Genomic DNA, 27,345 nt, shown 5'->3' on the forward strand with positions numbered 1-27,345 from the left:
GATTGATGGGTTGGACACGATGATCTTGAAGGTCTCTTCCAACCTGGTTTGGTTTATTCTAATAAAGGAACTTTGCCTCTCATTTTGGTTCAGCTAACAGGGAAAGCCATTTTTTTTGGACAAAACAGTGAAATATTTTGTCAAAGAAGGAAAATAATATATATTTTTTATATATATATGCCAGGAGACAAGCAGGTATCTGTGTGCTGGGCTGCATCCAAAGCAGGGAGAGCAGCAGTACAGGGAGGGGATTCTGCCCCTCTGCTCTGCTCAGACCCCACCTGCAGCACTGCCTCCAGTTCTGGTGTCCCCACCAGAAGAGGGACCTGGAAGTGCTGGAAAGGATCCAGAGGAGGGCCACAAAGAGGGCTGGAGAACCTCCCCAGGATGAAAGAGTTGTGGATGTTCAGCCTGGAGAAGAGAATGCTCCAGGGAGACCTTAAAGCAGCCTTCCAGTACCTGAAAGGGGCTACAAGAAAGCTGGGAATGGACTTTTTACAAGGGCTGGGAGTGACAGGAGAAGAGGGAATGGATTGAAGCTTGAGGAGGGCAGATTGAGACTGAAGATTAGGAGGAAATTCTTTCCAGTGAGGTTGCTGAGACTCTGGAACAGGTTACCCAGTGCGGCTGTGGATTCCCCTCCCTGGAGGTGTTCCAGGCCAGGCTGGATGAGGCCTTGAGCAACCTGAGCTAGTGGAAAGTGTCCCTGGCCCTTTAGAAATAATCACCTATTATAGTACTTTTTGGTTTGCATACACAATTAATTCCACTTGGTAATATCTATTTAAGGAAAAACAAAAGAACCTTCACCCAGCCCAAAACTAATTCCAAAACAAGGTGGTAGTAGCAGTAGTGGTGCCTCAGGCAGGTTGGCTTGCTGTGAGACAGAGGAAATGAGAACCAGCACAGGGTTTGGCTGGAAAACATAGGGAAGGCCTCAATATTGTGTCCTAAAACCCACAAGTAGCATAAAAATCCCCAGAGCTCACCTTTGTTTCAAAGAAATGAGGATTGTCAACAAGGTTCAGAGACTTCCGGTGGGTGTTCAGAACTTTAGTGGGAAGAGACATAGACATATCTGGAGAGTAAAGCCACCAGGGTGGAAAGAAAACAAACAAACAAAGTAGTCAGTAACAAGAAAATGTGGAGGAGGAGGTCATGAGGTCACGCACATTCTTTACACCTTTACACTGTTACCAACTTTATAGGTAAAAACAACAGAAACACCTCCAAGAGTCAAAACACAGAGGCCAGGCTTCTGAGATGCTGTGCATGGAACTTGGAGACAAGCTCAGGTGCTGAACCTTATCGCCTTGAAGGCTTGCTCCAAGAACTTCTGAGATCATCTTTTTGAGGCCACACCTCAAGTGTTGTGTTCAGCTCTGGGCCCCTCACTCCAGGAAGGACATTGAGGGGCTGGAGCATGTCCAGAGAAGAGCAATGAGGTTGGAGGATGGGCTGAGAGAGCCTGGGGTGTTCAGGCTGGAGAAGAGGAGGCTGAGGGAGACCTCATTGCCCTCTACAGCTCCTTGAAGGGAGGTTGGAGTGAAGGGGGCAGCTTCTGTTCCTGGGTGCCAAGAAACAGGACCAGAGGAAATGGTTCCAAGCTGCAGCAGGGGAGGTTCAGGCTGGATGTTAGGAAATATTTCTTCACTGGAAGGGCTCTCAAACACTGGAATGATCTGGCCAGGAAAGTGCTGGAGTCACCATTTCTGGGGGCTTCAAGCACTTAGGGACATGGTTTAGTGTTGACTTCTGCATGATGAGGGTGCTGGAACACTGCAACAAGCTGCTCAGAGAGGTAGTTGAGGCCCTATTCTCAGAGATCTTCAAGGTGAGGCTGGACAAGGCTCTGAGAAACCTGATCTGGTAGAGGATATTCCTGCCGAGTGCAGGGGGGGTGGACTGGATGACCTTTGGAGGTCTCTTCCAATCCCTAACCATTCTGATTCTATAATTCTATCCCATGGGAACACAAAATAACAGCTCCAGACTCATTCCTATTTCTTGACGACTGTAACATCTCATGCCACCAGTTCTCTTTAAGAGACAGAACTGCGAAACACTTTGACTTGCCCCTTGCAGCACTCAAACCAAGTTTTCTATTGTCCTCATTGAATAAATAATCCAGTGAAATACCTGGCACCTCCAAGCCCTTTGTTCTGGCCATTAGTGACAGTATCTCCTCCGTGGAATGGTTTGCGCTGAACACAGGAGGTTGATTGGCAGTCTTTGACGTTGGAGGTAGGTATGACTTCAGTGCTGTGCTCTGCAGGATATCATTTATGTACTGATCCAGCTCATCCTGGCTTTCTAGTGTGACACACAGAAGAAAAGGTTTAGTCAAGGTAAGAATCACAATTTATCAATTCTTTCTTTTTCTACTATACCACTTGATTCTTGCCTATATAGAAGGGCACACAACAAATGCAAAACTACCAAAATGGAGAGGTTTTTTTTTTTAAGGTGAACTAATTGGAAAGAAAAAAAAAACCCTCAGCTTTTGGCACTTCATAAACAGTTACATTAAGAAGCTGGGTTTTTTCCCCTTTGACAGGAAAGAAAAGGGGTTCTCTCTTGTTGGTAGTCCACAGATCACAGCTGGACTCAATGACCTTAAAGGGTCCTTCCAGCCTAAATAGTTCTATGATTCTACCAGCTCCTCCACATGAGCTCTTGGCTGAGATTCCTCAGTCTCCTCCTTCCTCCAGCCTGTTCCAGTCCTCAGCTGCTGACTCTTCAAGATCCAGCTTTACTGCAGCAGTTACTGATCAATGCCATGCTACAAACATAGGAAGAACATACATGAACTCCTTCTCCAGTTGAAGTGATGCAGATACTGTCCTCAGACTGATGACTACCAACTGTGCACTAAACTGACTCTTCATTGTAGGTAAACCCAGGTTCTGCTGGCAGAACTTGACAGAAAAAATCTGGGAGTAAAAACCCCACCTCTTTCACAGAAATCTGCTGAATAGCCTCCATCTTCACTGTCAGGACTGCTGCGGCCTTCATCAGAGTCATCAAACAGTTTTACACCACAGTCCGGATCCAGGAAGCTCAGATAGGTATGAAAAGAGGTGGTAAGAAACTCTGATAGCTTGCCTATCTTCACCCTGCACAGAGGAACACAGACCAGAGAGCATTAACATCCACAACCGATACAGGGAGGTTGTGAAGTCTCCTTGTCTGGAGCCATTGCAAAGCCAGCTGGATGTGTTCCTGTGTGAGCTGCCCTGGGTGCTCCTGCTCTGGTAGGGGGCTTGGACTGGATGATCTCTGGAGATCCCTTCCAACCCCTCACATCCTGTGATTCTGTGAGATCTGCTATGTGAGATCCTCCCATTGCTATCAAATGCACCAGTGCATTGTTCTAACCCTCGTGAGCACCCCCCCAGAACACAGCTCCTGTATGTACAGCACACACGTAGCCACTTACACACACTGTAGAAACCAGGAATTGGCTTGGACTGGATAATCTCTGGAGGTCACTTCCAACCCCTAACATTTTGTGATTCTGTGATTCCTGTAGCATCACATTAACTTGTTTTTCTACCTAGATGACTGGAGCACACAGGCTTACCAGTACTGCATGTAATTCATGACTAAAACATGTCTAGTAGCTGTGAGAGAGAACTATTTAAAAACAGAAGCCCAGCCAAGACCAACTTTTTGTATTTCCAAAGTTTTGCCAAGGGCTGTGCATTATCACAAGTCCAAACCAGAGGCTTGAATAAAATTCAATTGGTAAAATCATGGATACAATCATTTGGGGGTTCTGATGTTACCTTGCACCTCCAAAATAACCATCCTCCAATTTTCTTATGGTGGCAAGGACAGCTGGATGAATGTCGGTACCATCATTAACTGCAAAAGAAGAATGGAAGAGTTGAAGCTTACCAAGACACTCTTAAACTGCTGTGTCCAAACAGAGTGGATTTCTGGGTGTTCTTTACAAAGGAAAGCAGAGAAAATTAAATCACAATTCACAACTACTATCAATAAGAGATTATTCCCCAAAAAAAGGGCAAACAAAAAAAAACAACCCTGAGACAAGATTTGTCAAGGCAAAACCCAACTCCTTCAAGACAAATTCCAAAGGGACTTCTATCAAATTTCTCTGGACAGAAGTAGTATGGAGATGAAGAGGTGTAGGGATATAAAGGAGGAGTAAATCCAAAATAAAATACTGCCATGTCACCCAAAATCTAGCAGTGTGACCAGCAGGATGAGGGAAGGGATTCTGCTCCTCTGCTCTGTTCTTATAAGACCTCACCTGGAACACTGCCTCCAGTTCTGGTTCCCCCAACCCAAGAGGGACATTTAACTGTTGGGGAGGGTCCAGAGGAGGCAATGAAGATGATCAGAGGGCTGGAGAACCTGCCCTGTGGGGACAGGCTGAGAGTACTGGGGTTGTTCAGCCTGGAGAAGACTCCAGGGAGGCCTTAGAGCAGCCTTCCAGTACCTAAAAGGGGAGAGCTGGGAAGGGACTTTTTACAAGGGCCTGTAGTGACAGGATGAGAGGGAATTGCTTTGAGCTGGAAGAGGGCAGATTTGGACTGCTGATTATGAAGCTATTTTTTCCAGTGAGGGTGGTGAGACACTGGAACAGGTTGCCCATGAAGGTTGTGGATGTCCCTTTCTTGGAGGTGTTCAAGGTCAGGCTGGATGACACCTTTAGTGACCTGGACTGGTGGGAGGTGTCCCTGCCCATGGCAGAGGGGTTGGAACTGGATGACCTTCAAGCTCTCTTCCAACCCAAACCATTCTATGAATCTATGAAAGCTAAACTGTGCTTGTAATGTCAAAACTAAGATGTTGAAACACTGATGTCATCAACTTCTACCCTCCTCCCCTGCCGTTATCTATTCTGCTTGAAAGAGAGAAAATTCATTTTACCAAGCATTGTGTGGGTGATGGGAAATGTCAGGGTTGGTCTCCCTGTCATCCTCCAACAAGAAGTAAGGTAAGACAGCTCTATCTTGAGCATCTCCACAATCATCTGATTGTCTAGAGCCAGGTAGAAGTGATGCTGGTCAGTAAACTGGAGAAGGGAGAAATATGGCACATGAGTAGCTGTCAGGGCTCTCCTGAGTTCTCTCTTAAATCCCTCACAAAAGCCACCTGAGGTATTCTTGAGCACAGCACAGACTGCATGAATTAACCTGTTGAGGCCTGTGACTGTTAAAATTAAATCCATGCTTGTTCAGAGATCATTTTCTTACTCTCACAGGGCTGTGAAAGAAGTAAAGCATACAAATGAAAAGCAGACAATGTCAGCCATGAAGTAGAATCTTCCCAGTGATGAATGACAGCCATCTATGATCTGTACTACTCTAAACAGACTTAAGAGCATGCTGAGGACTGGGAACCATTCAGTTCTGAATCTTCCCAGCAGAAGAGGGACATGGAGCTGCTGGAACAGGTCCAGAGGAGGCCACAAAGAACATCAGAGAGCTGGAGAACCTCCCCTGTGGGGACAGGCTGAGAGTGTTGGGGCTGTTCAGCCTGGAGAACTGGGGAGAACTTAAAGCAGCCTTCCAGTACCTGAAGGGGCTTATAAGAAAGCTGGAGAGGGACTTTTTACAAGGCCTGGTGGTGATAGGACAAGAGGGAATGGACTGAAACTTGAGGAGGGCAGATTTGGAATGGAGATGAGGAAGAAATTCTTTCCAGTGAGGGTGGTGAGACACTGGAACTGGTTGCCCAGAGAGGCTGTGGATGCCTCCTCCCTGGAGATGTTCAAGGCCAGGCTGGATGAGGCCTTGAGCAAGCTGGGCTGGTGGGAGGTGTCCCTGCCCATGGGACGGGGCTGGAACTGAATGATCATTAAGGTCCCTTCCAATCCAAACCATTCTTTGAATCTAAGAATAAGTGTGTCATATTTCATTAAATGTATAAAAAAAAGCCATTAATTCTGGGAGGACCTCAACTTCCAGCACTAACCAGAATCACAGAATGTTAGAGGTTGGAAGGGATCTCCAGAGATCATCAAGTCCAACCCCTCTGCCAAAGCAGGAGCACCCAGGGTAGTCTGCACAGGAATGCACCCATGTGAGTTTTGAAAGTCTCCAGAGAAGCCCCCTGGGCAGACTGCTCCAGGGCTCTGTCACCCTCACTGTAATGAAGTTTCTCCTCATGTTGAGGTGAAACCTTCTATGTTCAAGATATCAGGCAGGAAAGACAGACCCACTGACCATTTAAACAATACAATGCAATGATTACAGCTTAGTCTTTTGAAAGAGACCTTTCACACTGATAGGAAAATGAAATGAAAAGGAATTTTCCATCACAGAGATCAGCTGTAACATTTTGTTCTTTAGCTAGAATGGTGCTTTGGGCAGAGATCAGTAACAACTCTGTACTGTTGATTTGCTGTGTTCTCCTGAGGTGTAAGCCAAAATCTCTGTATGCCAGAACAGGGATTTGTCAGCACTCCTACCATGCTGGTCATCCAACACTCAAAGCAAGGCACATCTGCTTCAGCAGACCTGCTCTACCTAAAGCAGAGTAACAGCACAGCAAAGCAAAGGGCTTCAGTAATGATTAACCATCAAGTAAGCAGTGATTTCCCTGCCAGCTTTAGATGCTCACCTGAGGGGTAAAAGCAAATATTTGATTTCTTATCATGTACAGCTTGGAGGTGCCCAACACTCCAATGTGTCTGTGTGGCCTCCCACTTAACTTCATCTTCCTGTTCCGGCCTGGAAAGGAAAGAAAGGGAAAAAACCAACTTTAGAGAAGGAGAAATAGAATCAGAGAGTCCACACCTGGCAAAGAAAGGATGTTACTGGCATATTACAGACTCATTGAGGTTGGAAAAGAGCTTTAAGATCATCAAGTCCAATCCTAACCCAACTATCATGACCACTAAACCTTACCCTGAAGCACCACAGCAACAGCTTCTTGAATACCTCTTGGCATGGTGACTCCAACAGATTTCGACTGGAGATTAGGAGAAACTCTTTTCAGTGAGGGTGGTGAGACACTGGAACAGGTTGCCCTGTTCCAGATTGTGGATGTTCCCTGCCTGGAGCTGTTCAAGACCAGGCTGGATGAGGCCTTTAGCAGCCTGGTCTAGAGGAAGGTGTCCCTGCCCATGGCAAGGGGGTTGGAACTGGATGATCCTGAAGGTGTCTTCCAACCTAAAGCATTCTATGAGTCTATGACAAACAGACCTCTAGGGCCACTGCTGAGGAACTAGAACATATTCAAAGCCCTGTGTTTAGAAAAGCCCTAAAGCCTCCTAGATTTGCAACAGAGACCTTCAGCAGCTCAACCCAGCTCAGGGTTGGAAAGAAAATTAGCAAGAAGCTAACAACCCAAAGAGGCTCTGATAGCAGCATGACTTCCCTGATTTGGAGCAGAAAACTTTGCAGACTGTCTTCTGGTAGAATGCCAACCACACTGTCCAGCTTCCAGACTTTAAACAGAAGTACTTTTGACTTCTGGGAATTAAAAAAAACATTTAAGCTTTTCCAGACATTTGTTCTAAAGCCATTTTCTCTGTGGAAATAGCTCCTGCAGGACAAACAGTCAGTTCTTGCCTAACTCCAAGGGCACAGGGAGAAGTGAATGTTAGCCACTTTTTCTAAGGAGGCAGTTAGCTTTTTCCTCTTGGAGTCCCTTATTTATGAAGGAAGTTCTAATTTTTGTTAAGCTGCTTTACACAAATACAATAGTTTTAAACCAAGGAAAGAAACTTTAAACCAAGGAAATAGATTTAAATGAAGGCAATTAAATAAAAGAAATTGAGACAGGGTGAAGAAAGAAGAAAAACCAAACCAAACTGCAACCTTCAAAAAATCCCTTGCACAGCAGCAGAGAGAGGCTTCCACCCCCAAATACCTACCCAGCATGGTGTAGAGGTTACTGAGGATGCGAGCTGGCTGCACTCTGAGTGGATGGATATCAGCAATGCTCTGAACACTGATGCCATGGTCTTGCAAGAGACTCTTGATTTGATTAGATTCTGCCAAAACAGTTACTGCACAAGAGAAAACAAAAACTCCACTAAGAGCCAATATTCTACCTGGTTTGAACTGTCTCTGCTGTTGCTCTCAGCTAATTTGTTTAGTTGACCAAAAAGGAATCAAGGCCTCACTGCTTTCTTAACTTCTGAGCCTGTGAGACCAAAAGGAATTGCAAGAGGGCATCAGGCAGATTTTGGCTCTCTACTTCTCAACACACCTTGACATTCTTATCCACTTTGGACCACAAGGTACTTTAAGTTGGAAGGGTCCTCTTGAGGTCTCTACTCCAACCTCCTTCCATGCTTGAAGTTTTGCTTATCACAGTATCACTCAAGTTGGAAAAGACCTCAAAGATCATCGCTTGTTGGTTTGGGACTAACAAATCAGCATTCCTCTTTGCATTATAAATGTTTGTCAAAGAACACTACAGTAAGTATTTGTACTAGAAATGAAGCTCTTCAGAAAACCAAAATGCCACTCCTGTGAAATACCAACAGGGAGGAAACAAGCACCTGCCCACATGACAGCATCACTGACAAAGCTGACCTCTGACAAATGGGCTGGGAGCTTTTCCAGGGCATTACAGGCCCTTGAAAAGGCTTTCAAACCCTGATCAGCAGATGTTTTCCCTCTAGTTTGGCTGTTCCTGCACTGACTAAACTACTCCCTGAACCAGCCAAAAGAGCTGGAACCTTCCAACTTGAATTACCTTGTGGTCAAAAGTAAGTATGGCTGCCTTACCTGTCTACAGAGATCCTCCCTGGTGCCTCTGAGAAGGAGCTGCACACAAACCTAACTCAACTGAACCATCTCCCACCACTCTGCTGTCCCTTGTTAGAACCCACCAGGATTTTCCTTTTCATTACCAAGATGAACTTTGCCACTCTCCAGTCCTTGACATTTTAAGTTTGTTAAACTTAACCTTTCCTGCTGGAAAAAGGCAGCCAGGTAAAGCACCTCAAGGCAATCAATCCTTCTCATAGTTATCATCTACGTAACCCAAGGCAATCAATCCTTTTCACAGGTATCACCTACATGCACTTCAAAAATTCCATATCCCTTTCAAACTTCTCTTTCCTCTCTCCTGTACACAGGGACCTCACCATCCCATAATCTAATTCATCTAGAACACAGACACACACACAAAAAAAGTCCCACCTTGTACCACAACATCAGGTTTAAATCCAGTGGAAAATCTCCTGTTTAAGGGATCAATTTCACCTGCAGCAAGAAATCCCTGGAGTAAAGGCAAAAGAAAGGAAAAGAGAAAGGAAAACAAATAAACATCAAAAAAGGCTTCTGGTGACATCTACAGGAAAGCGTAACCAATCATTTTATCAGGACAGCAGGGCTGGAAGCCCATCCATTAAACAGTACATTCAATAAAAATGAGGAATGCAAGATATTTTGGAACAACAAGAAAATGGTTAGGACTGATACAACCTGCATGTTCATAGATCCACAGAATGGTTTAGGTTGGAAAGGAGCTTAAAGATCATCTAGTGCCAAGCCCTCCACTAGACACCTTGCACTAGAACAGGTTGCTCAAGGCCTCATTCAACCTGGCTTTCAACACCTCCAGGGAGGAGGCATCCACAGCCTCCCTGGACAACCTGTTCCAGAGTCTCACTACCCTCATTGTAAAGAATTTCTTCCTTATCTCCAGTCTCAACCTGCTCCCCATTCCCTCTCATCCTATCACTTGACAACCTATTCCCCTCGGTGAGACACAGACAATTCTCTATCTATACACACAGATGCACAAAAAAGAGAGGTCCTAAAAGTTCAGAATAACTCCTCCATGGTTCATGCTCCTAATGCAAAACACTTTCAGCCCTATCTGTCAACCAGATTGTACTCAAAGCTCAAGCCACCTCAAAATCAAATGAAGCGGAAGCTCACCTACTGTACAAGAAAGCATTACCTCTGCTAATAGGCAGCTAAGGACATACAATGACTGGCCCCAAAGGTGAGGCAACTTTCCCACAGGGACACGGTCCACAGAGTGAGGATTTCCATACTCCTCATCCACCTGAAAACAAATGCATAGACAAGAAACATTACTCTAAAGCTGTGAAGAGCAATCAGGAACATGGAAGTGTTGGAAAAAGTAGTCTAGCATCATAGAATGATCTGGGTTGGAAGGGAACACCCAAGGCCATCTAGTCCAACCCCCTCTGCAGTATCCTCCTCTCCCTAAACTGCCATTGTTAGTGACATTTAGATCTCTTCCCTTCTCCAGGATGAACATCCCCAACCCCCTCAGCCTGTCCTTTTAGCAGAGGTGTTCCAGCCCTACAATGATCTTTGTGGCCCTCCTCTAGACTGGCTCCATCCAAGACCATGTCCTTCCTGTGTTGAGGGCTCCAGAGCTGGACACAGCACTGCAGGTGAGGTCTCACCAGAGCAAAGTCACAGGGGCAGAATCACCTCTCTCCATCTGCTGGCCACCCAGACTCTGAACACTGAAGGGGCTGCTGCACTTTCACCCTACCTTTTCTGCAGGGACCGCATACAGCTCAGGCATCAGCACGATTCCATTCTTCTCTCTAATCAGTATCCCTTCCAGGGCCTCTCTATACTCCTGGACCTGAAAACATATTTGAAAGAGAGCAAGAATTCACATCACAGTCACCAAAACCAAACCAGTCAAGTTAGAGTTTTAGTACTTCTCAACAGCACTTTTCTGCTGAAAAGAAGGGAAAACCGGAGAGGGAGGATTCCTGACTGGCTGATGAAAGCTCAGGGTTTAAATTCTCAGAGACTGTGCCAGCCTCTCAGTATTGTCAAGCTCAGAAATATGAGCACACCTCTTTAACCTATAACACACTGCAGCAGTAGAAAAATTCCAATATATTCTCATCAAAAAGTCACTGGAGTAAATCCTACTTCCAACCTGCTGCTGGGGTACCCAGCTGCAACTCAAAATAAGCAAGAAGCAAAGCTACAAGATACTGTGGGCAAATGGGTTTTGCATTTCCACTCAAAGCACTTTCTTCTTTCCTCACCTGAATTCTGTCCTCATTAAATACTCCATCAATTAGAAAGTATGTCCAGAACACTGGCCACTCACACTCAATGTTCTCAAAGAGCTTCAGCTCAGCAGGGTCATAGTGCAGCCTGCTTGGATCCTAGAAATTCAAATCATGCTCATTTAGTCACAGTGCTAAATTAGTCACTCACATTCCACTCACAATGGAAGGCTCTTTGATACAAGTCATTAAAAAACAAAGAAACCAACACCACCCACCACAAACAGCTGCCACGCAGCCTCTTGGCTTTCATTTCACATTGTCTCCTACTCATTTCATTTTTCCTTAGACAAACTGACCCTTCCCAGTTTCAGGATCCAGCTGTCACCCAGATAGTCTTGGCTTTGCATTAGGCCAAAAAGATTTTGAGATGCTTCAGAGACACAGCTTCTCTTAGGCACTGTAAGCATATCGAAGGGTTCACTTCTACCAGAACTATGAATTAAGTTCTGTCCTCAATAATTGGTTTTCAAACTCTTTGCCTCCTTCAGATGTGTGACATTTTTAAGGTAGACACTTGGTTTACCTCCAAATCCACTAAAATGTCTTAACAGCAATACAGAATGTCACCCCTTCACATAAATGTGACCAAAAATTCATAGAGTCATAGAATGGTTTAGGTTGGAAAGTACCTTAAAGATCATCCAGTTGCAAGCCCCCTGCCCTGGGCAGGGACACCTTCCATTAGACCAGGTTGTTAAAGGTCTATAAAGAAGAGATAAAACTCTTCCTAATGCCGACTGAAGGCATGTAATAAATTACCTCTCTGGGTGTCTTGTAGCCATCCCTGAGGAAGCGACAGCAGCCATAGCGGCCCTGGGAAAACAGCAACGTTAGAGAGAACTTCACAGCCTGCTCTTCCTCACAGGCTCACATCAGCATAGGACTATCTGCTGAGTTTGATCATAGAATGGTTTAGGACCTCAGAGATCATCTCCTCCAAGCTCCCAACCATGCCCAGGGACACCTCTCAACTACACTCAGCTGCTCAAGGCCTCAACCAACCTGGCCTTCAACACCCCCAGCCAGGAGGCAGCCACAGCCTCCCTGGGCAGCCTATTCCAGACTCTCACCACCCTGACACTGAAGAACTTCTTCCTCAGCTCCACTCTAACCCTGCTCTCCCTCAGCTTCAAACCATTCCCCCTTGTCCCGTCTCTGAACACCCTCAGGAAAAGTCCTCTGCAGCCTTCTCTTCTCCAGGCTGAACACCCCCAGCTCCCTCAGCCTATGCTCATAGCAGAGGTGCTCCAGCCCTCAGATCATCCTTATGGCCTCCTCTGGACTCACTCCAGCAGCTCTGTGTCCTTCTCATGCTGGGAACACCAGAACTGGAGGCAGGATTGGAGGTGGAAGGCAGGTTCTGCTTCTCTTCCCTCTGGACAATCCAAGTAAAGGAAACCCTTACCTGCAATTTGGATATGATTTCACTCTTGGTTACATTAACAAGGTTTAGATCCTCCACTGCAAAAGCTGGGTAAGAGATAATGGAGAGAAGTCCAGCATCTATCTCCTTTGAGGTGGATGCCCTTGGCAACATGGAGTACAGAATAGACTGAGTGAAACAGGAACAGAAACAGGGATGTCAAACACTTCACCTACTTCAAAACACTATGCAAAGTGCCAATGCAACAGACTATGCTGCTAAGACAGACAACTCACTGCTGTAATTATTTGCCATTGAGTTAGAACAAGAACCCTTCACACTGCTCACTTCCAGAGTGAGCAGGGTGAATAGCCTAGGCTGAAGCCATCTTGATTGTATTAAATTCTTGGTTCATTTAATCAAGAAGGGTGTTGGGTTAACTCCTGGCAAAGGAAAACAAATGACTGATACTTTTTCAGTTGTTTTTTACCTGACAATGCTCTACTTCATCAGGAAGAACATGAATCACTGATTTGTGTCCCCCATGAGCTCCAAACAGATCTAGTTCATCAATTGCTTCCAAAGCAGCCTTAAAAAAAAAATAGTAAAATCATTAAGTACCTTTGAAACCAATATACCCCCTAGCACCTGTGCTTATAGAATCATAGAATTGTTAGGGTTGGAAGGGACCTCAAAGAGCATCCAGTCCCAACCCCCCTGTCATGGGCAAGGACACCTCACACTACAGCAGGTTGCTCACAGCCACATCCAGCGTGGCCTTCAAAACCTCCAGGGATGAGGCTTCCACCACCTCCCTGGGCAACCTGTGCCAGTGTCTCACCAGCCTCACAGGGAACAACTTCTCCCTAACACCCAATCTGAATCTATTTCATTTCTAGTTTTGCTCCATCCCCCCCAGTCCTATCACTCCCTGACACCCTCAAAAGTCCCTCCCCAGATTTCCTGTAACCCCCTTCAGATACTGGAAGGTCACAGTAAGGTCTCCTCGGAGCCTTCTCTTCTCCAGACTGAACAACCCCAACACTCTCAGTCTGTCTTCATAGGAGAGGTGCTCCAACCCTCTGAAAGAAATTACATGAGGCAGAAGTTTGCTCCACAGATATTTTTTCATCTTTAAAGGGAAGCTTGGTAGTGCTTTAGAAGAAGCAGAACACAAGACTGGTGTGCTGGTAACAATGTAAAGACAACAGAAAATGTTAGGGGGCTGATGTTACAGCAAAAGGACTTAGTAAAAAATGTTTCTCCTGTTCCATATTCTAAAATCACCCCCATTCAGTGGCCTTTCACTCCTCCTGCCTGAGGGGAAGAGGATGGCTTGTTCAAAGCATGCCAGAATCAGCAGAGCTGGTGGCCCAAAAAGAGAGCATCACCATCCCTCTAAGATTATCACTTCTCAAAGGAAAGAGAAAGATGTCTGCTCTCCACATCCGAGAGATGAATCACCGCATCCCATACCTCTTATCCATGATGCATTTGTCTAGTGAAGGCAAGAGTAGCCCAACCACTGACTCCATTTGGGCATTCCTCCTTTAACACAGCAGGCCACAAAACCTGGTTTTGCACATTCCCAAGGCCTGTGGTATACTGAATGTTGCTCTGTGCCCATTTTTGTCCTGCAGGTTTATGGCCTCCAAAGGTCATCTAGTCCAACCTCCTCTGCATTCAGCAGGGACATCCTCAACTAGATCAGGTTGCCCAGAGCCCTGTCAAGCCTCACCTTGAGTATCTCCAGGGATGGGACCCCAACCACCTCTCTGGGCAACCTGTTTCAGTGTTCCACCATCCTCACAGTAAAAGATACTTCACCCTCTGCAGCAGGGCTCCCAGAATGCCCCTGGAGTCCCCATCCCAAACAGAATTTGTATAGAATTCAGAGCCACAGAAAAGCAAAGCTGTGCAGTAGATCATCCTGACATCAGTGCACACCAAAGTCATGCAGAGACCACAAAAACCTTTGCCACAGACACTGCTCCATCTCTAGCCAGCTAAGCTGTGGTCAAGACCAGCAGTTTCTCCCTCTTGCAGCCAGGCAAGATCTTGTCAACTAATAAATCCAGCTGCAGTCTAACTGCCCTTGGCCTTAGTGATATTTGGCTTGTCAGCCCCCCAGACACCATGTAAAAGGGTAGCTGTCAGTTTACACATTTCTATTTATGGCCTTCTGATCTTCATTTAGGATCTTCAGGACCTTGTGCTAGAGGGGAATCAGAAGTACCACTTGGATTTAAGTCCATCTTCACTCATTTTCTCTTCAAGTTACTTGTGAATAATTTCTCAGACTGATATTCTTCCATTCTCCAGAATTCACATCTGACTTCATCTCAGCATGAAAACATCAGATAGACTACTGGGGCTGGAGAGCCAAGAAAGAGGGAGAGAAAACCAGAGGCCACTTCATGAGGTGAATGTATCAGATTCATGGCTCAAGGAATCTGACACCCTCCTTGCAACCTCCAGATCAGCTACACTGAGGTCCTTGAATGAAATCACAAGGATTTGACACCAAAAAATACTCACTCACACCCCAACAAAAACTCTCATACAACCAGTTAAGTATTGCAGTGGCCAAGAGGACAGTGCAGGGGAAGGCAGCAGGATTGTCAGAGCCCTTCAGCATGGCACAACAGGCAGGAAGGAGGTGTCAGGAAGTCATTCTCACTTTGGCCATCCCCACGGAGCTGGCGTTCAGTTCAGGGATGCCCTGGTTCGTCTTATCACCACGTTCCCAAATTCCATAATCCTGCAACAACATCACCAGGAAATAAACAAAAATAAAGGCCTGATTACACACAGTGTTCTCCCCTCTGGTCCCAGCACAAGATCAGACCATTGCATGAAATTGGAGACATTTTTCTTTTAAGAGAAATAAACTGAAGAGCCCCTCCTTGTGTTTAAAGAGCAGCACATAAAAATACACCGCAGTAGGATGAGGTCTGCAGTTATGAACACGCAAAGCCTTTTATCCTTCCCCTTCAGCATGCTTCTCTCTGTACCCCTTCAACTCATCACACAACCATAGAATGGTCTGGGTTGGAAGGCACCTCCAAAGGGTGTCCAGCTCAACCACCCTGCAGTCAGCAGGGACATCCCCCACTAGAGCAGCCTGCACAGAGCCTCGTTCAACCTGACCTTCAACATCTCCAGGGATAGGGCCTCAACCACATCCCTGGGCAACCGCTGCAGTGCTCCAGCAGCCTCACAGTGCAGAACTTGTTCCTAACATCCAGTATAAATCTGACCATTTCAAACCACTGCCCCTTATCCTGTTCCTGTCCCTGCAGGCCTTTGGAAACAGTCCCTCTGCAGCCTTCTTGTAGCCCCATTTAGGTACTGGAAGGCCGCTCTTAGGTCTCTCTGCAGCCTTCTCTCGTCCAGGCTGAAGAACCCCAGCTCCCTCAGCCTGTCACACACAGAAACATTCAGGTTGGAAAAGACCCTCAGGATCACCAAGTCCAACCATTAACCCTACTCTACAAAGTTCACCTCTAAACTATATCCCCAAGTACCACATTCAAACCACCTTGAAACACATGCCTCATAGCAGAGATGCTCCAGCCCTCTGATCATGTTCTGGAAGGTTTGTTAGCATTTTGCTCTTTTTAGAAAGGCCCATAAGGTTTTAATGAGACATCAAGAAATAGTATTAATTACCAATAAAGAAAAAAAATACTACTGACAGACTCACAGAATGGCTTAGGTTGGAAGGGACCTCAAGCAGAACAAGTATGCCCTGGCAAGCAGTAAAACCTCCACAGCCCTCCTACCATCTACAATGCTGACCAGGCAAAGCACTGACAGCTTCTGCTATCTCCTCATGGAAAAAGAAGTCTGCATGTTCCTTTTTCCATCAGTAAATAATTTTACACCCTCAGCTGAGCAGTGTTGAGGTGCTTTAGATACAAATGACTACTTACAGCCACTTTGTAGGCAGCTTCTATATAAAAAACAAGGTTCTGAATAAAGGTAACTTCGTCCAGGGTGAAGATAATCCTTAACCCTGATGGAAAAAGGGGAAGAGAGGAATTAGCATTGCATCAGAAGTGAAATATTCACTCTCTCATGTTTTTTGTGATTTGCTGCCAACTACTACCCACTGAAATCAATGGGGAAAAATTCCTGCTGATTTCAAAAGATCAGGCAGCAGGCCTCAATAGGTGCTGTTGATAAAATCCTCCAAATGCCAACCAAACACCACCCCTGGGAGGGTGACATTCAGACACAGTGGGCACAAAGCAGAGACATGTGAGGCAGCTCTGGCTCTCAAGAGGAGTACATCACAATTCCTGCAGCACCCCACCCCTCTGCCTGCTTAGTGCTCTATCAAGGGACCATCAGGATGAGCCAGCATCTACTTTGCAGGTGTCATATGCACAGGACTCTAAGGACAGATAAAAGACGTAAGGAAATGTATCCTTAACCTCAAAGGAGGACTACAATTGAGAAAAGCATAAGAATCATAGACTCTGTCTGGTTGGAAGAGACCTCCAAGCTCATCCAGTCCAACACTCAACCCAGCACTGAAGGCTCAACACTAAACCATGTCCCTACGCATCAGCTCCACACACTGCTTGGACACCTCCAGGGATGGTGACTCCAGCACAGCCCTGGGCAGAACATTCCAATGGTTGAGAGCCCTTCCAGTGAAGAAATATTTCCTGAGATGTAGCCTGAATCTTCTCTGCTGCAGCTTAGAATTATTTTCTCTGTTCCTGTGTCTTGCCACCAGGGAGCAGAGGCTGTCCCCTGCTCACTCCAACTTCCCTTCAGGGAACTGTAGAGAGCAATGAGGTCTTTCTCAGCCTCCTCTCCTCCCACCTGAACAACCCCCAGCTCCCTCCTCGTAGCTCAGGGGATCCAGGCCCTTCTCCAGCTTTTTTGTCCTTCTCGGGACAGGCTCCAGCTCCTGAATGTCTTAAAGACAAAACAGTTCTAGCAAGAAGAGGACCACAGTGACACTAATGGCATCTGACCCAATGTCACTACTCTCTGAAGAAACCTGGTTGTCCATTTGGACACTCTACATAGTCTTCAAACATGAAACTCTTCTCTGACACGACTCTGACTATCTCACGTGTTTCTCTGCTAACAAATTCTAAGGGGATGGACATTGCCAATTACTATGAACATGAAATCCTAACTAAGCACATCTCTTCCCCAGGGAATCACAGAATGGCTTAATCTGGAAGGGACCTCAGAGATCATCTACTCCAACCTTCCCACCATGGACAGGGACACCTCACAACTAGACTCAGCTGTTCAAGGCGTCATCCAACCTGGCCTTCAACACCCCAATGGAGGAGGCATCCACAGCCCCCCTGGGCAGCCTGTTCCAGCATCTCACCACCCTCTTGCTGAAGAACATCTTCCTAAGATCCAGCCTAACCCTGCTCTCCCTCAGCTTCATAAACCATTTCTCCTGAGTAGCAATTGTGTAAAGGTCTTTCAAGGTAGTTACAGTGTCTTTCCTTTTTAAATGAGAGCTAGAATAGAAAAAGACTCCAACGGCAGTCAAGGCATCAGCTTACCTGATGCTGTCATCTGTGCCAAGAAGAGCAGGTAAAGGGAAGTAGCATCCACTTGTAGATGCCCCCACTGGTCATCCCCAACCACCGTGGCACACGTGGCAGAGTTATACTTGGCATGTAGGCAGTCCTTGGTGCTCTGTGTGCGTTTGAACTTCTCCACCTTCTCCACCTGAAAAACACAAATCTCAAACACCTAGGAAGAAATGCTCTTTCAAAATTAAGAGCTTCTCTGAGCTGAAGAGAAACTTGAGATCTTGTTTTCTGTTAACCTCACTTCAGTGCATTTTGATTGACTGGAGTGTGGTGGAGGCCCCAGTCCCTGGAGGTGTTCAAGAAGCACGTGGACATGGCACTTGAGGACATGGTCTAATCACTATGGAAGTGCTGGGTAGAAGGTTGGACTTGATGATCTTGGATGTCTTTTCCAACCTTAATGATTCTATGTTCCATGATAACAGAGTGCTTAAACACAACTCTTAACATTAGGCTCCAGCTAAATACACACCTCCTCAGGAAAGATCCAATGACCTTGTTGAATTCAGAGCTTGGTTACAGGTATGCATCTTGCTGAAAACCAATTTGCAAGGGCAAAACTTATTTGCTACAAGCAGAGTCTCAAAAAGGTGCAAGCAAGGTCAGTTTTGGTGATTGTTGTAGGTTAGAGACTAACTGTCCTACCACAGTGTAAAGGGGTTGGGGGCAGACCCTCTGCCCACTGTAACCATCCTCTGCTACCAAGAATGTGCTGGGTTGAGGCAGCCCCCTTCCCCACCCCCGGCAACAATAAACACTCAGACAAACGGATTGCAAAAGTGATGGAAAGTTTAAATAGAAAGCAGTGAACTTTTACAGAAAAAGCAAAAGCACAGTGACAAAGAAAGATCCCAAAACAGACCCAGAGAGATCCCATCCCCACCTGAGGGTACACCCGAGACCCCCAGGGCTCCTTCTTCCCCCTCCCATTGCTAGGCTAGTCTCAGCTGGCCAGATCTGAGACTGCCCATCCCCCCCCGTGGCCTTGGGCCTAGCCAGGCCCAAAGCCAGGAGACATCTCCCCCAGTTACCGGCTGACGGAGGAGGAAGAAAAGAGAGCGTGCTAGACTCCACACTGGATCTTATAGTGGTGCAAAGGATTGTGGTAGGAAATACTACATAATTTCCTGTGTCCACCCCTCTGGGCTGGACTTCTGGACACAGGAAGTAAACATTGCAGGGGGGCACCCAGCTCAAACTGCAACACACAGAGATAAATTCCTCCAGCAGACAGAGAGTCTAAGAGGCTGGACAGTCCACCCCAGAGGGTGGACACAGGAAACTAATTTGTTATTCCATCCCACAGTCCTGCACCCCTATAAACAGACCTCACAGCCTGTTTTCTCTCCCTCCTCTCTGCTCTGCGCATGTGCAGCAGCTGCACGGGGGAGTGCAGCCCTCTTGGCAAGCTGTTTTGCTGCACAGCAGGGCCTAGTGTGCCCAGTGCGTGTGGGGAGACACTGAGGCTTGGGGGAGGGGGGCATTGAGGCCTGGTAGGCCTGTCTTGGTGGAAGGGGAGTGCAATTTGGCCTACTCTGGGCCTATTGAAGCCTAGTGTTGGGTGGATGTCTTGGCCTGGTTTTAACTGAACTTGGCCTGAACTGATTTTGATTGTGCATGTATCTATATATATCTATATATACCCTTTTGCCTTTGTACCTGTTGTGTGTGATTTACTTTTGTAAGTAGTATTTCTGTTTAACCTCCAATTCTACATGTGTTTAGGTACTCCTCTGGGGGTAAATTCATTCTGTCCCCAGTCCAGAGCTGTTTCAGCTCAAAACATGACAGCCATGAGTCTGACAAAGACTCCACACACACACACAAAATCTCAGTGTAGAGAAAGGACAGAAGGAGCACACAGCGCAGGTGATCTGCTGTGTCAGTTCAGCTCTTAGCAATGCCATTACCTGCCTCATCATGCACTGCAAGAGGCCCCGCATCAGCTTCACCACATTCTGCAGGAACAAAACAGACCACAGACACTCCTCAGCAGCTGTGACAAACAACATTCAAAAGTGACAGAGCTCACACCCACTACTAACAGCCTGCCAGAGGTTAAAAGCATCCTGAATCTGCCTGAAATGCTTTACAGCCTTTTTATTCCCACATCCCTATATATAGGAGAACAAATCTTTTCCCAAAGATCCTCTCTGAACGAAGCTGAGGCAACTCTCTGGTCCTTCTATTCACCTAAGGATGAGGAATCCTGTATCTTGTGAGAATAATAATAATAATAATAACCATAGAATGGCTCAGGTTGGACAGGACCTCAGAGCTCATCTACTCCAACCTCCCCATCATGCCCAGGGACACCTCTCAACTACACTCAGCTGCTCAAGGCTTCATCCAACCTGGCTTTCAACACCCTCAGAGAGGAGGCAGCCACAGCCTCCCTGGGCAGCCTGTGCCAGAGTGTCACCACCCTCACACTGAAGAACTTCTTCCTCAGCTCCACTCTAACTCCCTCTTCCTCAGCATCAAACCATTCCCCTTGTCCTACTGCTAGACACTCTTATGAAAAGTCCCTCTACAGCCTGTAGGACCATTCTACAATTCTAAGCCTGCCGGGAATACCACACACCATGTGCTGCCTGCACAGACAGCAATGGGATAGGAACAAGGCAGAAAAATAACAGAATGGTTTGGGTTGTAAGGGACTTCCAAAGGGCATCCAGTCCAACCCCACTGTGGTCAGCAGAGACATCCTCTGCTAGATCAGGTTGCTCAGAGCCTTGGCCAGCCTGACATTGGGGGATCTCCAAGGATGGGGCCTCAACTACCTCCTGGGCAACCTGCTGCAGTGTTGCAGCAGCCTCCTGGTGCAGAACTTGTTCCTCACATCCAATCTCCATCTGCTCTGCTCTCCTTTCAAACCATTGCCCCTGGTGCTGTCCCCGCAGGCCTTTGGGCACAGTCCCTCTGCAACCTTCTTGCAGGCCCATTCTCTAAACCGGGAAAACTCTGAGTGATCCCAGACATTGGAGCAATGCAAAGGCACCATTCAAAACCATGAATAAAACCAACCAACCAAACAGCACCAGTGGTTCACTCCAAACATTGCCATACCTGCTCGAGCTCATAGGCTTTGGCCTTATCCTCATCCCGGTCTGCGTTCTTCCGATAGGCCATCCCCAGGCCCCAGACGGCAAGGATGCTGTAGACATTGTCCCGCACCCACGCGTCCTTATGGTCAGTACCAGCTGAAAGCAGCCCTGTAACTGGATTCTAACCATGGCAGAAGAAACACACAATGAATATTACTACTTGGAATCCCATCTTTCCATATCAAAAGGTAAAAAACCAATTGATTGCACGTTGCGGCTGCTCGTGGTTTTGAAGGAGATCTCCTGTAAGAGACTAAATCTTGTCTCTCTTGATGTGAATCAACAATGATAAAATCACCTTTGCTCCCCACCCAGACAACAGCTGATGTGCATTGAGAAGATGCCACTGGATAACAACACTTTGGAATGTGCATAGACAAGATCATCTCTACCCATCAGCTACCTCTGAAAAGGAACAATGGATTCACCACCTGGAGACACATCTAAATACCTGTGACTGAAAAACTGTATCAAAGACCTGAGCGAGGCCTGCTCAGGAGAAGAAATGAAACAGAGAACAAAGTACAAGGAGACAAAAGGATGGACACACTAGAAAAGACATCACCATGCAGCCTGGAAGCAGCAGACCAGGAGGAACCCTTTCTCTGTATCCTACAAGCTCTATGAGGAGAGGCTGAGGGAGCTGGGGTTGCTTAGCCTGGAGAAGAGGAGGCTCAGAGAAGACCTCATTGCTGTCTACAACTCCTTGAAGGGAGGTTGCAGCCACGTGGGGGTTGGTCTCTTCTCCCAGGCAACCAGCAACAGAACAACAGGACACAGTCTCAAGCTGTGCCAGAGGAGGTTTAAGATGGATATTAGGAAGAAGTTCTTCCCAGCAAGAGAGATTGGCCATTGGGATGTGCTGCCCAGGGAGGTGGTGGAGTCACCATCCCTGGAGGAGGACCGGATGAGGCACTTGGTGCCATGGTTGAGTTGATCAGATTGTGTTGGGTGATGGGTTGAACTTGACGATCTCAAAGGTCTTTTCCAACCTTGTTAACTCTATTCTATTCTGCTGCAACTCATGGAGCTGAAGAGGCTGCTCAGAGAAGCACTTGGACTTTGGGATCTCTCCCTCCCCTCCTGCTGTTGGCTGTGCTGCAGAGGACAGCACAGACAACAAGGATAGCATCTGCCCCAAGCCAAAGTGGCAGCACACTTCCTCCACAGACCCAAACCGTCCTGGGGAGTGGAGGATGTGGTAATATAAATCCTTTGATCATCTCTCTCCCTCTTCTCCCTCTCTATTCCCCCCCCCCCCCCCATTCTTCTGTTTCATCCACTTTATTCTGTTAATAAATAGCCTCACTGTTGATATTTTGGCCTCATTTGTCTAATTTCATAACAGGGGAATATTCAAAAGATCTGAGTCTCTTTCCCTCTCCAGACTGAGACATCTCCTCTCTCTCTTTCCCAAAGTTACACAAGTGAAAAGCAAAACACCTTTGAATACTTCAGGATATAAAACTTATGGCTTCTGGTTGGGCATCCGCATCCACACAGGATTATTAGCAAGTCACTGAGGGAAACTTCAAATACACTGAGGGAACAGGAATTTAAATGGTATGTATTTGGAAGGGGAGAGGGTATTGAGTGAACATTAGGAACAGAGCCTGGCATCCATTTTTCTCTCTGCAACTGGTCTGTGGGATAATCCTAAGGAATAAAAACATCACTGCTTCCTTTCTAGGAAATTCAAAAAGTGTTCCTGGTTTGGTTTCTGACAGCTAAAGCATGAATGCATAGAAAGACAAATCCTGAAAAGGAGCAGTGTCTGTCTGAAAACCAGCAGACTGAGTAGCCTCCTATGTCTTAAATACTCCATTACATTTTTTAGTGCACCATTAATTCCCATTAGCATTAATTTTAAACACTGCCTGTCTTGGAGGTCTGTGCTCTTCATTAATGAGGTAGAGAAGCAAAAGGTCAATAAAGCTTCATCAAATAGTTTGGTGAACACAGACCAGCTGCCAGGGTTGGTGTGACAAGGGGCAAGGATTACAATAATAAAGACAAATTAAATTAAAAAGAATTCATACACCAATTCCCTGCCACGCAGCAGTTCATCAGCTCCTCCTGTAGTTATTTTTAAGTCTGTTACGTAGCAAGTGAACAGGACAGGGGTGACAGCCTGACACAAAGGACAGGGCCCTGGCATGGTTTAACCACAGCAATGTCTAGTCGCTCACAGAGAGCAGGAGCACAGCTCTGCTGACACAGTTTGGGGCAAGCAGCACAGATGAACCCAAGAGAGCTTGAAAAACTCTTTTTCTCAACTTGAAAAGTCAAATCATGGAGTAAAAGAGTAACAACTGAGCAACTAAAGAAAGGAGACCCCACTCCCAAATGAGCAGCTAAAGAAAGGAGACTGCACCCCCAAAAGGCTGAACACCCCCAGCTCCCTCAGCCTGTCCTCATAAGAGAGGTGATGCAGTCCCCTGACCATTGTCATGTCCCTCCTCTGGACCTGCTCCATGTCTTTCCTGTGCTGAGGGCTCCAGAGCAGGACACAGCACTGCAGGTGAGGTCCTACCAGAGCAGAGAGAAGCAGCAGAATTACGTCTCTCCATCTTTGGCCACGCTTCTTTTGTTGCAGCCCAGGCTGCCATTTGCCTTTTGGGCTGCAAGTGCAGAACAGAACAGAATTGAACAACAGGTTGGAAGAGACCTTCAAGATCATCGTGTCCAACCTATCATCCAACACCACCTAATCAACTAAACCATGAAACCAAGCACCCTGTCAAGTCTCCTCCTGAACACCTCCAGTGATGGTGACTCCACCACCTCCTCGGGCAGCCCATTCCAATGGGCAATCACTCCCTCTGTGTAGAACTTCCTCCTAACTTCCAGCCTAAATCTCCCCTGGTGCAGATAGGGCCTTGTTGGCTCATGTCCAGCTTCTCACCCACCAGCACCCCCAAGGCCTTTTCTGCAGGGCTGCTCTCAATGTTATCATCCCCCAGTCTGGATTGATAACTTGGATTGCCCTGACCTAGGTGCCGGACCTTATACTTTGCCTAGTGGGGTTCTAACCAGGTCATCAACACAAGTCCACATTCAGCCTCTTGCTGAAAACCTATTCTATTTGCATCTGTCTTGGTCTGGCAGATGAAAACTGATGGAAGCTCTACAGCAAAGTTTGCAGACAGATTGTTTGAGTGAAACCAGAGGTAAGACAGCTGGGGTTAACCACAAAAGTATGCCAGATGTGCTTTCCTTATCAGCTCCACATGCCTTTCTCTTACAGTACTTACAGTACACTAAGCAGTAATTAAAATGCATACAGATGATAATTTTTGGTGGTTTATAAACACATCTTCACACTTTTCCTTACCACATTCAAATTACAAGTGTAATAAGTAGTTGAGAACTGCCTCCTGGGGATGCTCTTCCAGTGGTTGCTCAGCCACAGTACTGAAGCCTCTCTGTGTCTGTAGGGCCACATGCAATAGCTGGCAGACCCCACACCACAGCAGGGTGGTGCAACCAATGCAAGGACATGGGACAGGAACCAGTAGTTTGGTGTTAGCCTCCTTGTACAGCCTTGAACAAGTTTATAGCCATCACTGGGCATGCTGCAGGGACTGATGAGCAGAATGCAGTGCTTGCAAAACAAGAAGTTTGCTACAGATCCAGTCCTGCAAGGTGCTGCATATAGAAAACTGCCAGCCCTGGTGAGGGGTCTGGACCTCTCTTTTGAGTGCTGGTAGCATATATTCAGAATTGAAATCTGCTTCTACAACGTTGCTGGTTTAGAGTGAGTGGAACAGACACAGGAGCAATTGATGCCACTGATAAACGTGACCCCTGGTGCCCTGAACATCTTACCCAAGCAAAACGTTCCTGAGCGCACACTGTGTTCTCACTGCATCCCCGTGAGAGCAAGCTCGTTACTGCCCTCAGGCAGAACACACCAGCTGATGGGGCAAGGCTGCACAGCTGGCACAATCCTGGATACAAGGTACAAGGCCACAGTACACATAACCTCAGCAGCACCTCAGATGCACCTTAAACACCTCCTGGCTTAAATTCCCCTCCCTGGCTCCATCCTGAAAAGCACCAGGAAGGCAACAGCAGTGATGCAGCAGCTCAGTCCACACCACCATGGGCTGTTCAAGACAAGGCTACATGTGGGCCAGGGACAGCCATGTAACCTCCCAAGCAAACGCTGCATCTCTTCACCTGGCCAAGGAGGATGTTTTCACAGAATCACAGAAACATTCAGGTTGTAGAAGACCCTCAGGATCACCAAGTCCAACCATTAACCCTAGTCAACAAGGTTCACCCCTAAACCATATCCCCAGGCACTTTTAAACACATCTAGGGTTGGTGACTCCACCTCCTCCCTGGGCAGCCTGTGCCAGTGCCTGACCACTCTTGCTGGGAACATTTTTTTCCTAATGTCCAGTCTAACCCTACCCAGTCACAGCTTGAGGCCATTCCCTCTTGTTCTATCACTAATTACCTGGGAGAAGAGACCAGCACCAACCTCTGCACAAACTCCTTTCAGGTAGTTGTAGACAGCAACGAGGTCTCCTCTCAGCCTCCTCTGTTTCACACTGATCATTCCCAGCTCCCTCAGTCACTCCTCAAGATTTATTCTCCAGACCCCTCCCCAGCTTTGTTGCCTTTCTTTGGGCCTGTTCCAGCATCTCAACATCTTTCTTGAATTGAGGGGCCCAGAACTGGACACAGTATTCAAAGTGTGGCCTAACCAGTGCTGAGCACAGGGCAGAATGACTTCCCTGCTCCTGCTGGCCACACTCTTCCTGATACAGGCCAGGATGCCAGCTCCCTGAGCCTCTAATACAACATGCTCTCCAAACCCCTCTCCAGCTTCACTGCCCTTCTCTGGACACACACCAGCAACTCCATGTCTGTCTTACACTGCAGTGCCCAAAATTGGACACAGTGTTTGAAGCGCAGCCTCACCAGGGGACACAGTCTCACCCATCAGGGGACACAGTCTCAAGCTGCACCAGGGGAGGTTTAGACTCGAGGTGAGGAGGAAGTTCTTCACCAAGCGAGTCTTTCGTCATCGGGATGTGCTGCCCAGGGAGGTGGTGGAGTCACCGTCCCTGGAGGTGTTCAAGAGGAGATTGGACGTGGCACTTGGTGCCATGGTCTAGTCATGGGGTCTGTGTTTATAGGTTGGACTCGATGGTCCTCGAGGTCTCTTCCAACCTTAGTTACACTGTGATACTAGTGCTGAGCAGAGGGGCATGGTCACCTCCCTACTCCTCTGCAGGCCACACTATTCCTGATCCAGGCCAGGATGCCGCCAGCCTTCCTGGCCACCTGTGCACAGCGCTGGCTCATCTCCAGACAGCTATTAGCCAGCTGAAGCACCTCCAGGTGCTCTTCTGTTGGGCAGCTTTCCAATCACTCTACCACAAGCCTGCAGCACTGCAGGGGGTTGTTGCGACCCAAGAGCAGAACCCAGCATTCGGCTTTGTTAAACCTCATACAAGCGACCTCAGCCTTCGTTCTTTCTCCCGGCAAAGCAGAGCCCGAGCAGCCCAGCAGCGGGAGAGGTCTCTCCGCTAGAGCCAGCGCTGCACGAGCTGCCTCGGCAGCGGCAGGCCGGGAACGGGAATCTCTCGGACGTGCCCGGCCGCACACACGTAGGGCACAAAGCAGCACAGAGGCCGTCCTCGGCCAGCCCAGCCCTGCCCTCACACCGGGCTGATGCCGACAGGCATTGCACAGGCCCCGATAGGGCCAAACACGTTACCGGGGCTGAAGCGTTAAGGGCACGAACACACAGCGTTACGAGGAGGGGATGAGCAGCGTGAGGCCGAGAACTCGCTCTGTGCACAGTACCACTGCCTGCGAGCTCACATTTGCTCTATTTCCCCCTTCCTTTCCGCCCTACCCTTAGAGGAGGGCCCAGACAGCCCCCCGCGGAGCCGCAGCGCCTCAGCCTCCCCGCGCTCCCCCGCAGGCGGGAAAGGCAGGGACACGGAAAGGCAGACACGGAAAGGCGGCCGCGGGCCAGCCAGAGGGCAGATTTGCTTTCACCAGCCCCATCCTGCCCTTTGTGCAGCCAGGCCACGGTCACCGGCCCGGGCGGCAGCTCCAGCCCCCCGCACACCCCGGCGCCCCCAGACCCGGCGTCCTCCGGCGGCGGCTGCCCTCACCTGGTGGCAGAGGATGGTTCGCTGTACCAGGCGGGCGTAGCCGTCCAGGCGCACCCCCGAGTTGCTGCGGCTCCTCATCGCCTCACAGCCGGCCCGCCCGCCGGACCCGCAGCCCTCGCCCGCCGGACCCGCAGCCCTCGCCCGCCGG

The 27,345-nt window shown here is 47.7% G+C and overlaps 1 protein-coding gene across 5 annotated transcripts in view; it reads right to left on the reverse strand.

Annotated features, from left to right (window-relative positions):
- Nucleotides 1–27,345, reverse strand: part of PHKA2 (phosphorylase kinase regulatory subunit alpha 2) — a 46,659-nt gene extending 19,314 nt beyond the window's left edge. For 3 of the 5 annotated variants that reach the window (XR_010988101.1, XR_010988102.1, XM_068144734.1), the window contains exons 1-20: nucleotides 27,198–27,342; nucleotides 21,020–21,178; nucleotides 19,861–19,908; nucleotides 17,918–18,086; nucleotides 16,307–16,389; nucleotides 15,052–15,132; nucleotides 12,862–12,960; nucleotides 12,414–12,560; nucleotides 11,768–11,821; nucleotides 10,982–11,104; nucleotides 10,468–10,563; nucleotides 9,898–10,005; nucleotides 9,132–9,210; nucleotides 7,853–7,987; nucleotides 6,595–6,704; nucleotides 4,900–5,044; nucleotides 3,789–3,867; nucleotides 2,953–3,116; nucleotides 2,140–2,313; nucleotides 990–1,078 (exon numbers count right to left, since the gene is read on the reverse strand). Coding sequence is in view for 3 of the 5 variants with exons in the window: in XM_068144734.1 (XP_068000835.1) it covers nucleotides 990–1,078; nucleotides 2,140–2,313; nucleotides 2,953–3,116; nucleotides 3,789–3,867; nucleotides 4,900–5,044; nucleotides 6,595–6,704; nucleotides 7,853–7,987; nucleotides 9,132–9,210; nucleotides 9,898–10,005; nucleotides 10,468–10,563; nucleotides 10,982–11,104; nucleotides 11,768–11,821; nucleotides 12,414–12,560; nucleotides 12,862–12,960; nucleotides 15,052–15,132; nucleotides 16,307–16,389; nucleotides 17,918–18,086; nucleotides 19,861–19,908; nucleotides 21,020–21,178; nucleotides 27,198–27,275 (2,220 nt within the window). In the remaining 2 variants the exon portion in view is untranslated. Of the gene's footprint in view, nucleotides 1–989; nucleotides 1,079–2,139; nucleotides 2,314–2,952; nucleotides 3,117–3,788; nucleotides 3,868–4,899; nucleotides 5,045–6,594; nucleotides 6,705–7,852; nucleotides 7,988–9,131; nucleotides 9,211–9,897; nucleotides 10,006–10,467; nucleotides 10,564–10,981; nucleotides 11,105–11,767; nucleotides 11,822–12,413; nucleotides 12,561–12,861; nucleotides 12,961–15,051; nucleotides 15,133–16,306; nucleotides 16,390–17,917; nucleotides 18,087–19,860; nucleotides 19,909–21,019; nucleotides 21,179–27,197 lie in introns of all 5 variants that reach the window. The other 2 variants (XM_068144736.1, XM_068144735.1) reach the window with 2 other exon arrangements.

The sequence above is a fragment of the Melanerpes formicivorus genome, unplaced genomic scaffold (assembly GCF_026170545.1).
Source record: "Melanerpes formicivorus ecotype bairdi unplaced genomic scaffold, bMelFor1.0.p_v2 SCAF_11, whole genome shotgun sequence".
NCBI lineage: Eukaryota > Metazoa > Chordata > Aves > Piciformes > Picidae > Melanerpes > Melanerpes formicivorus.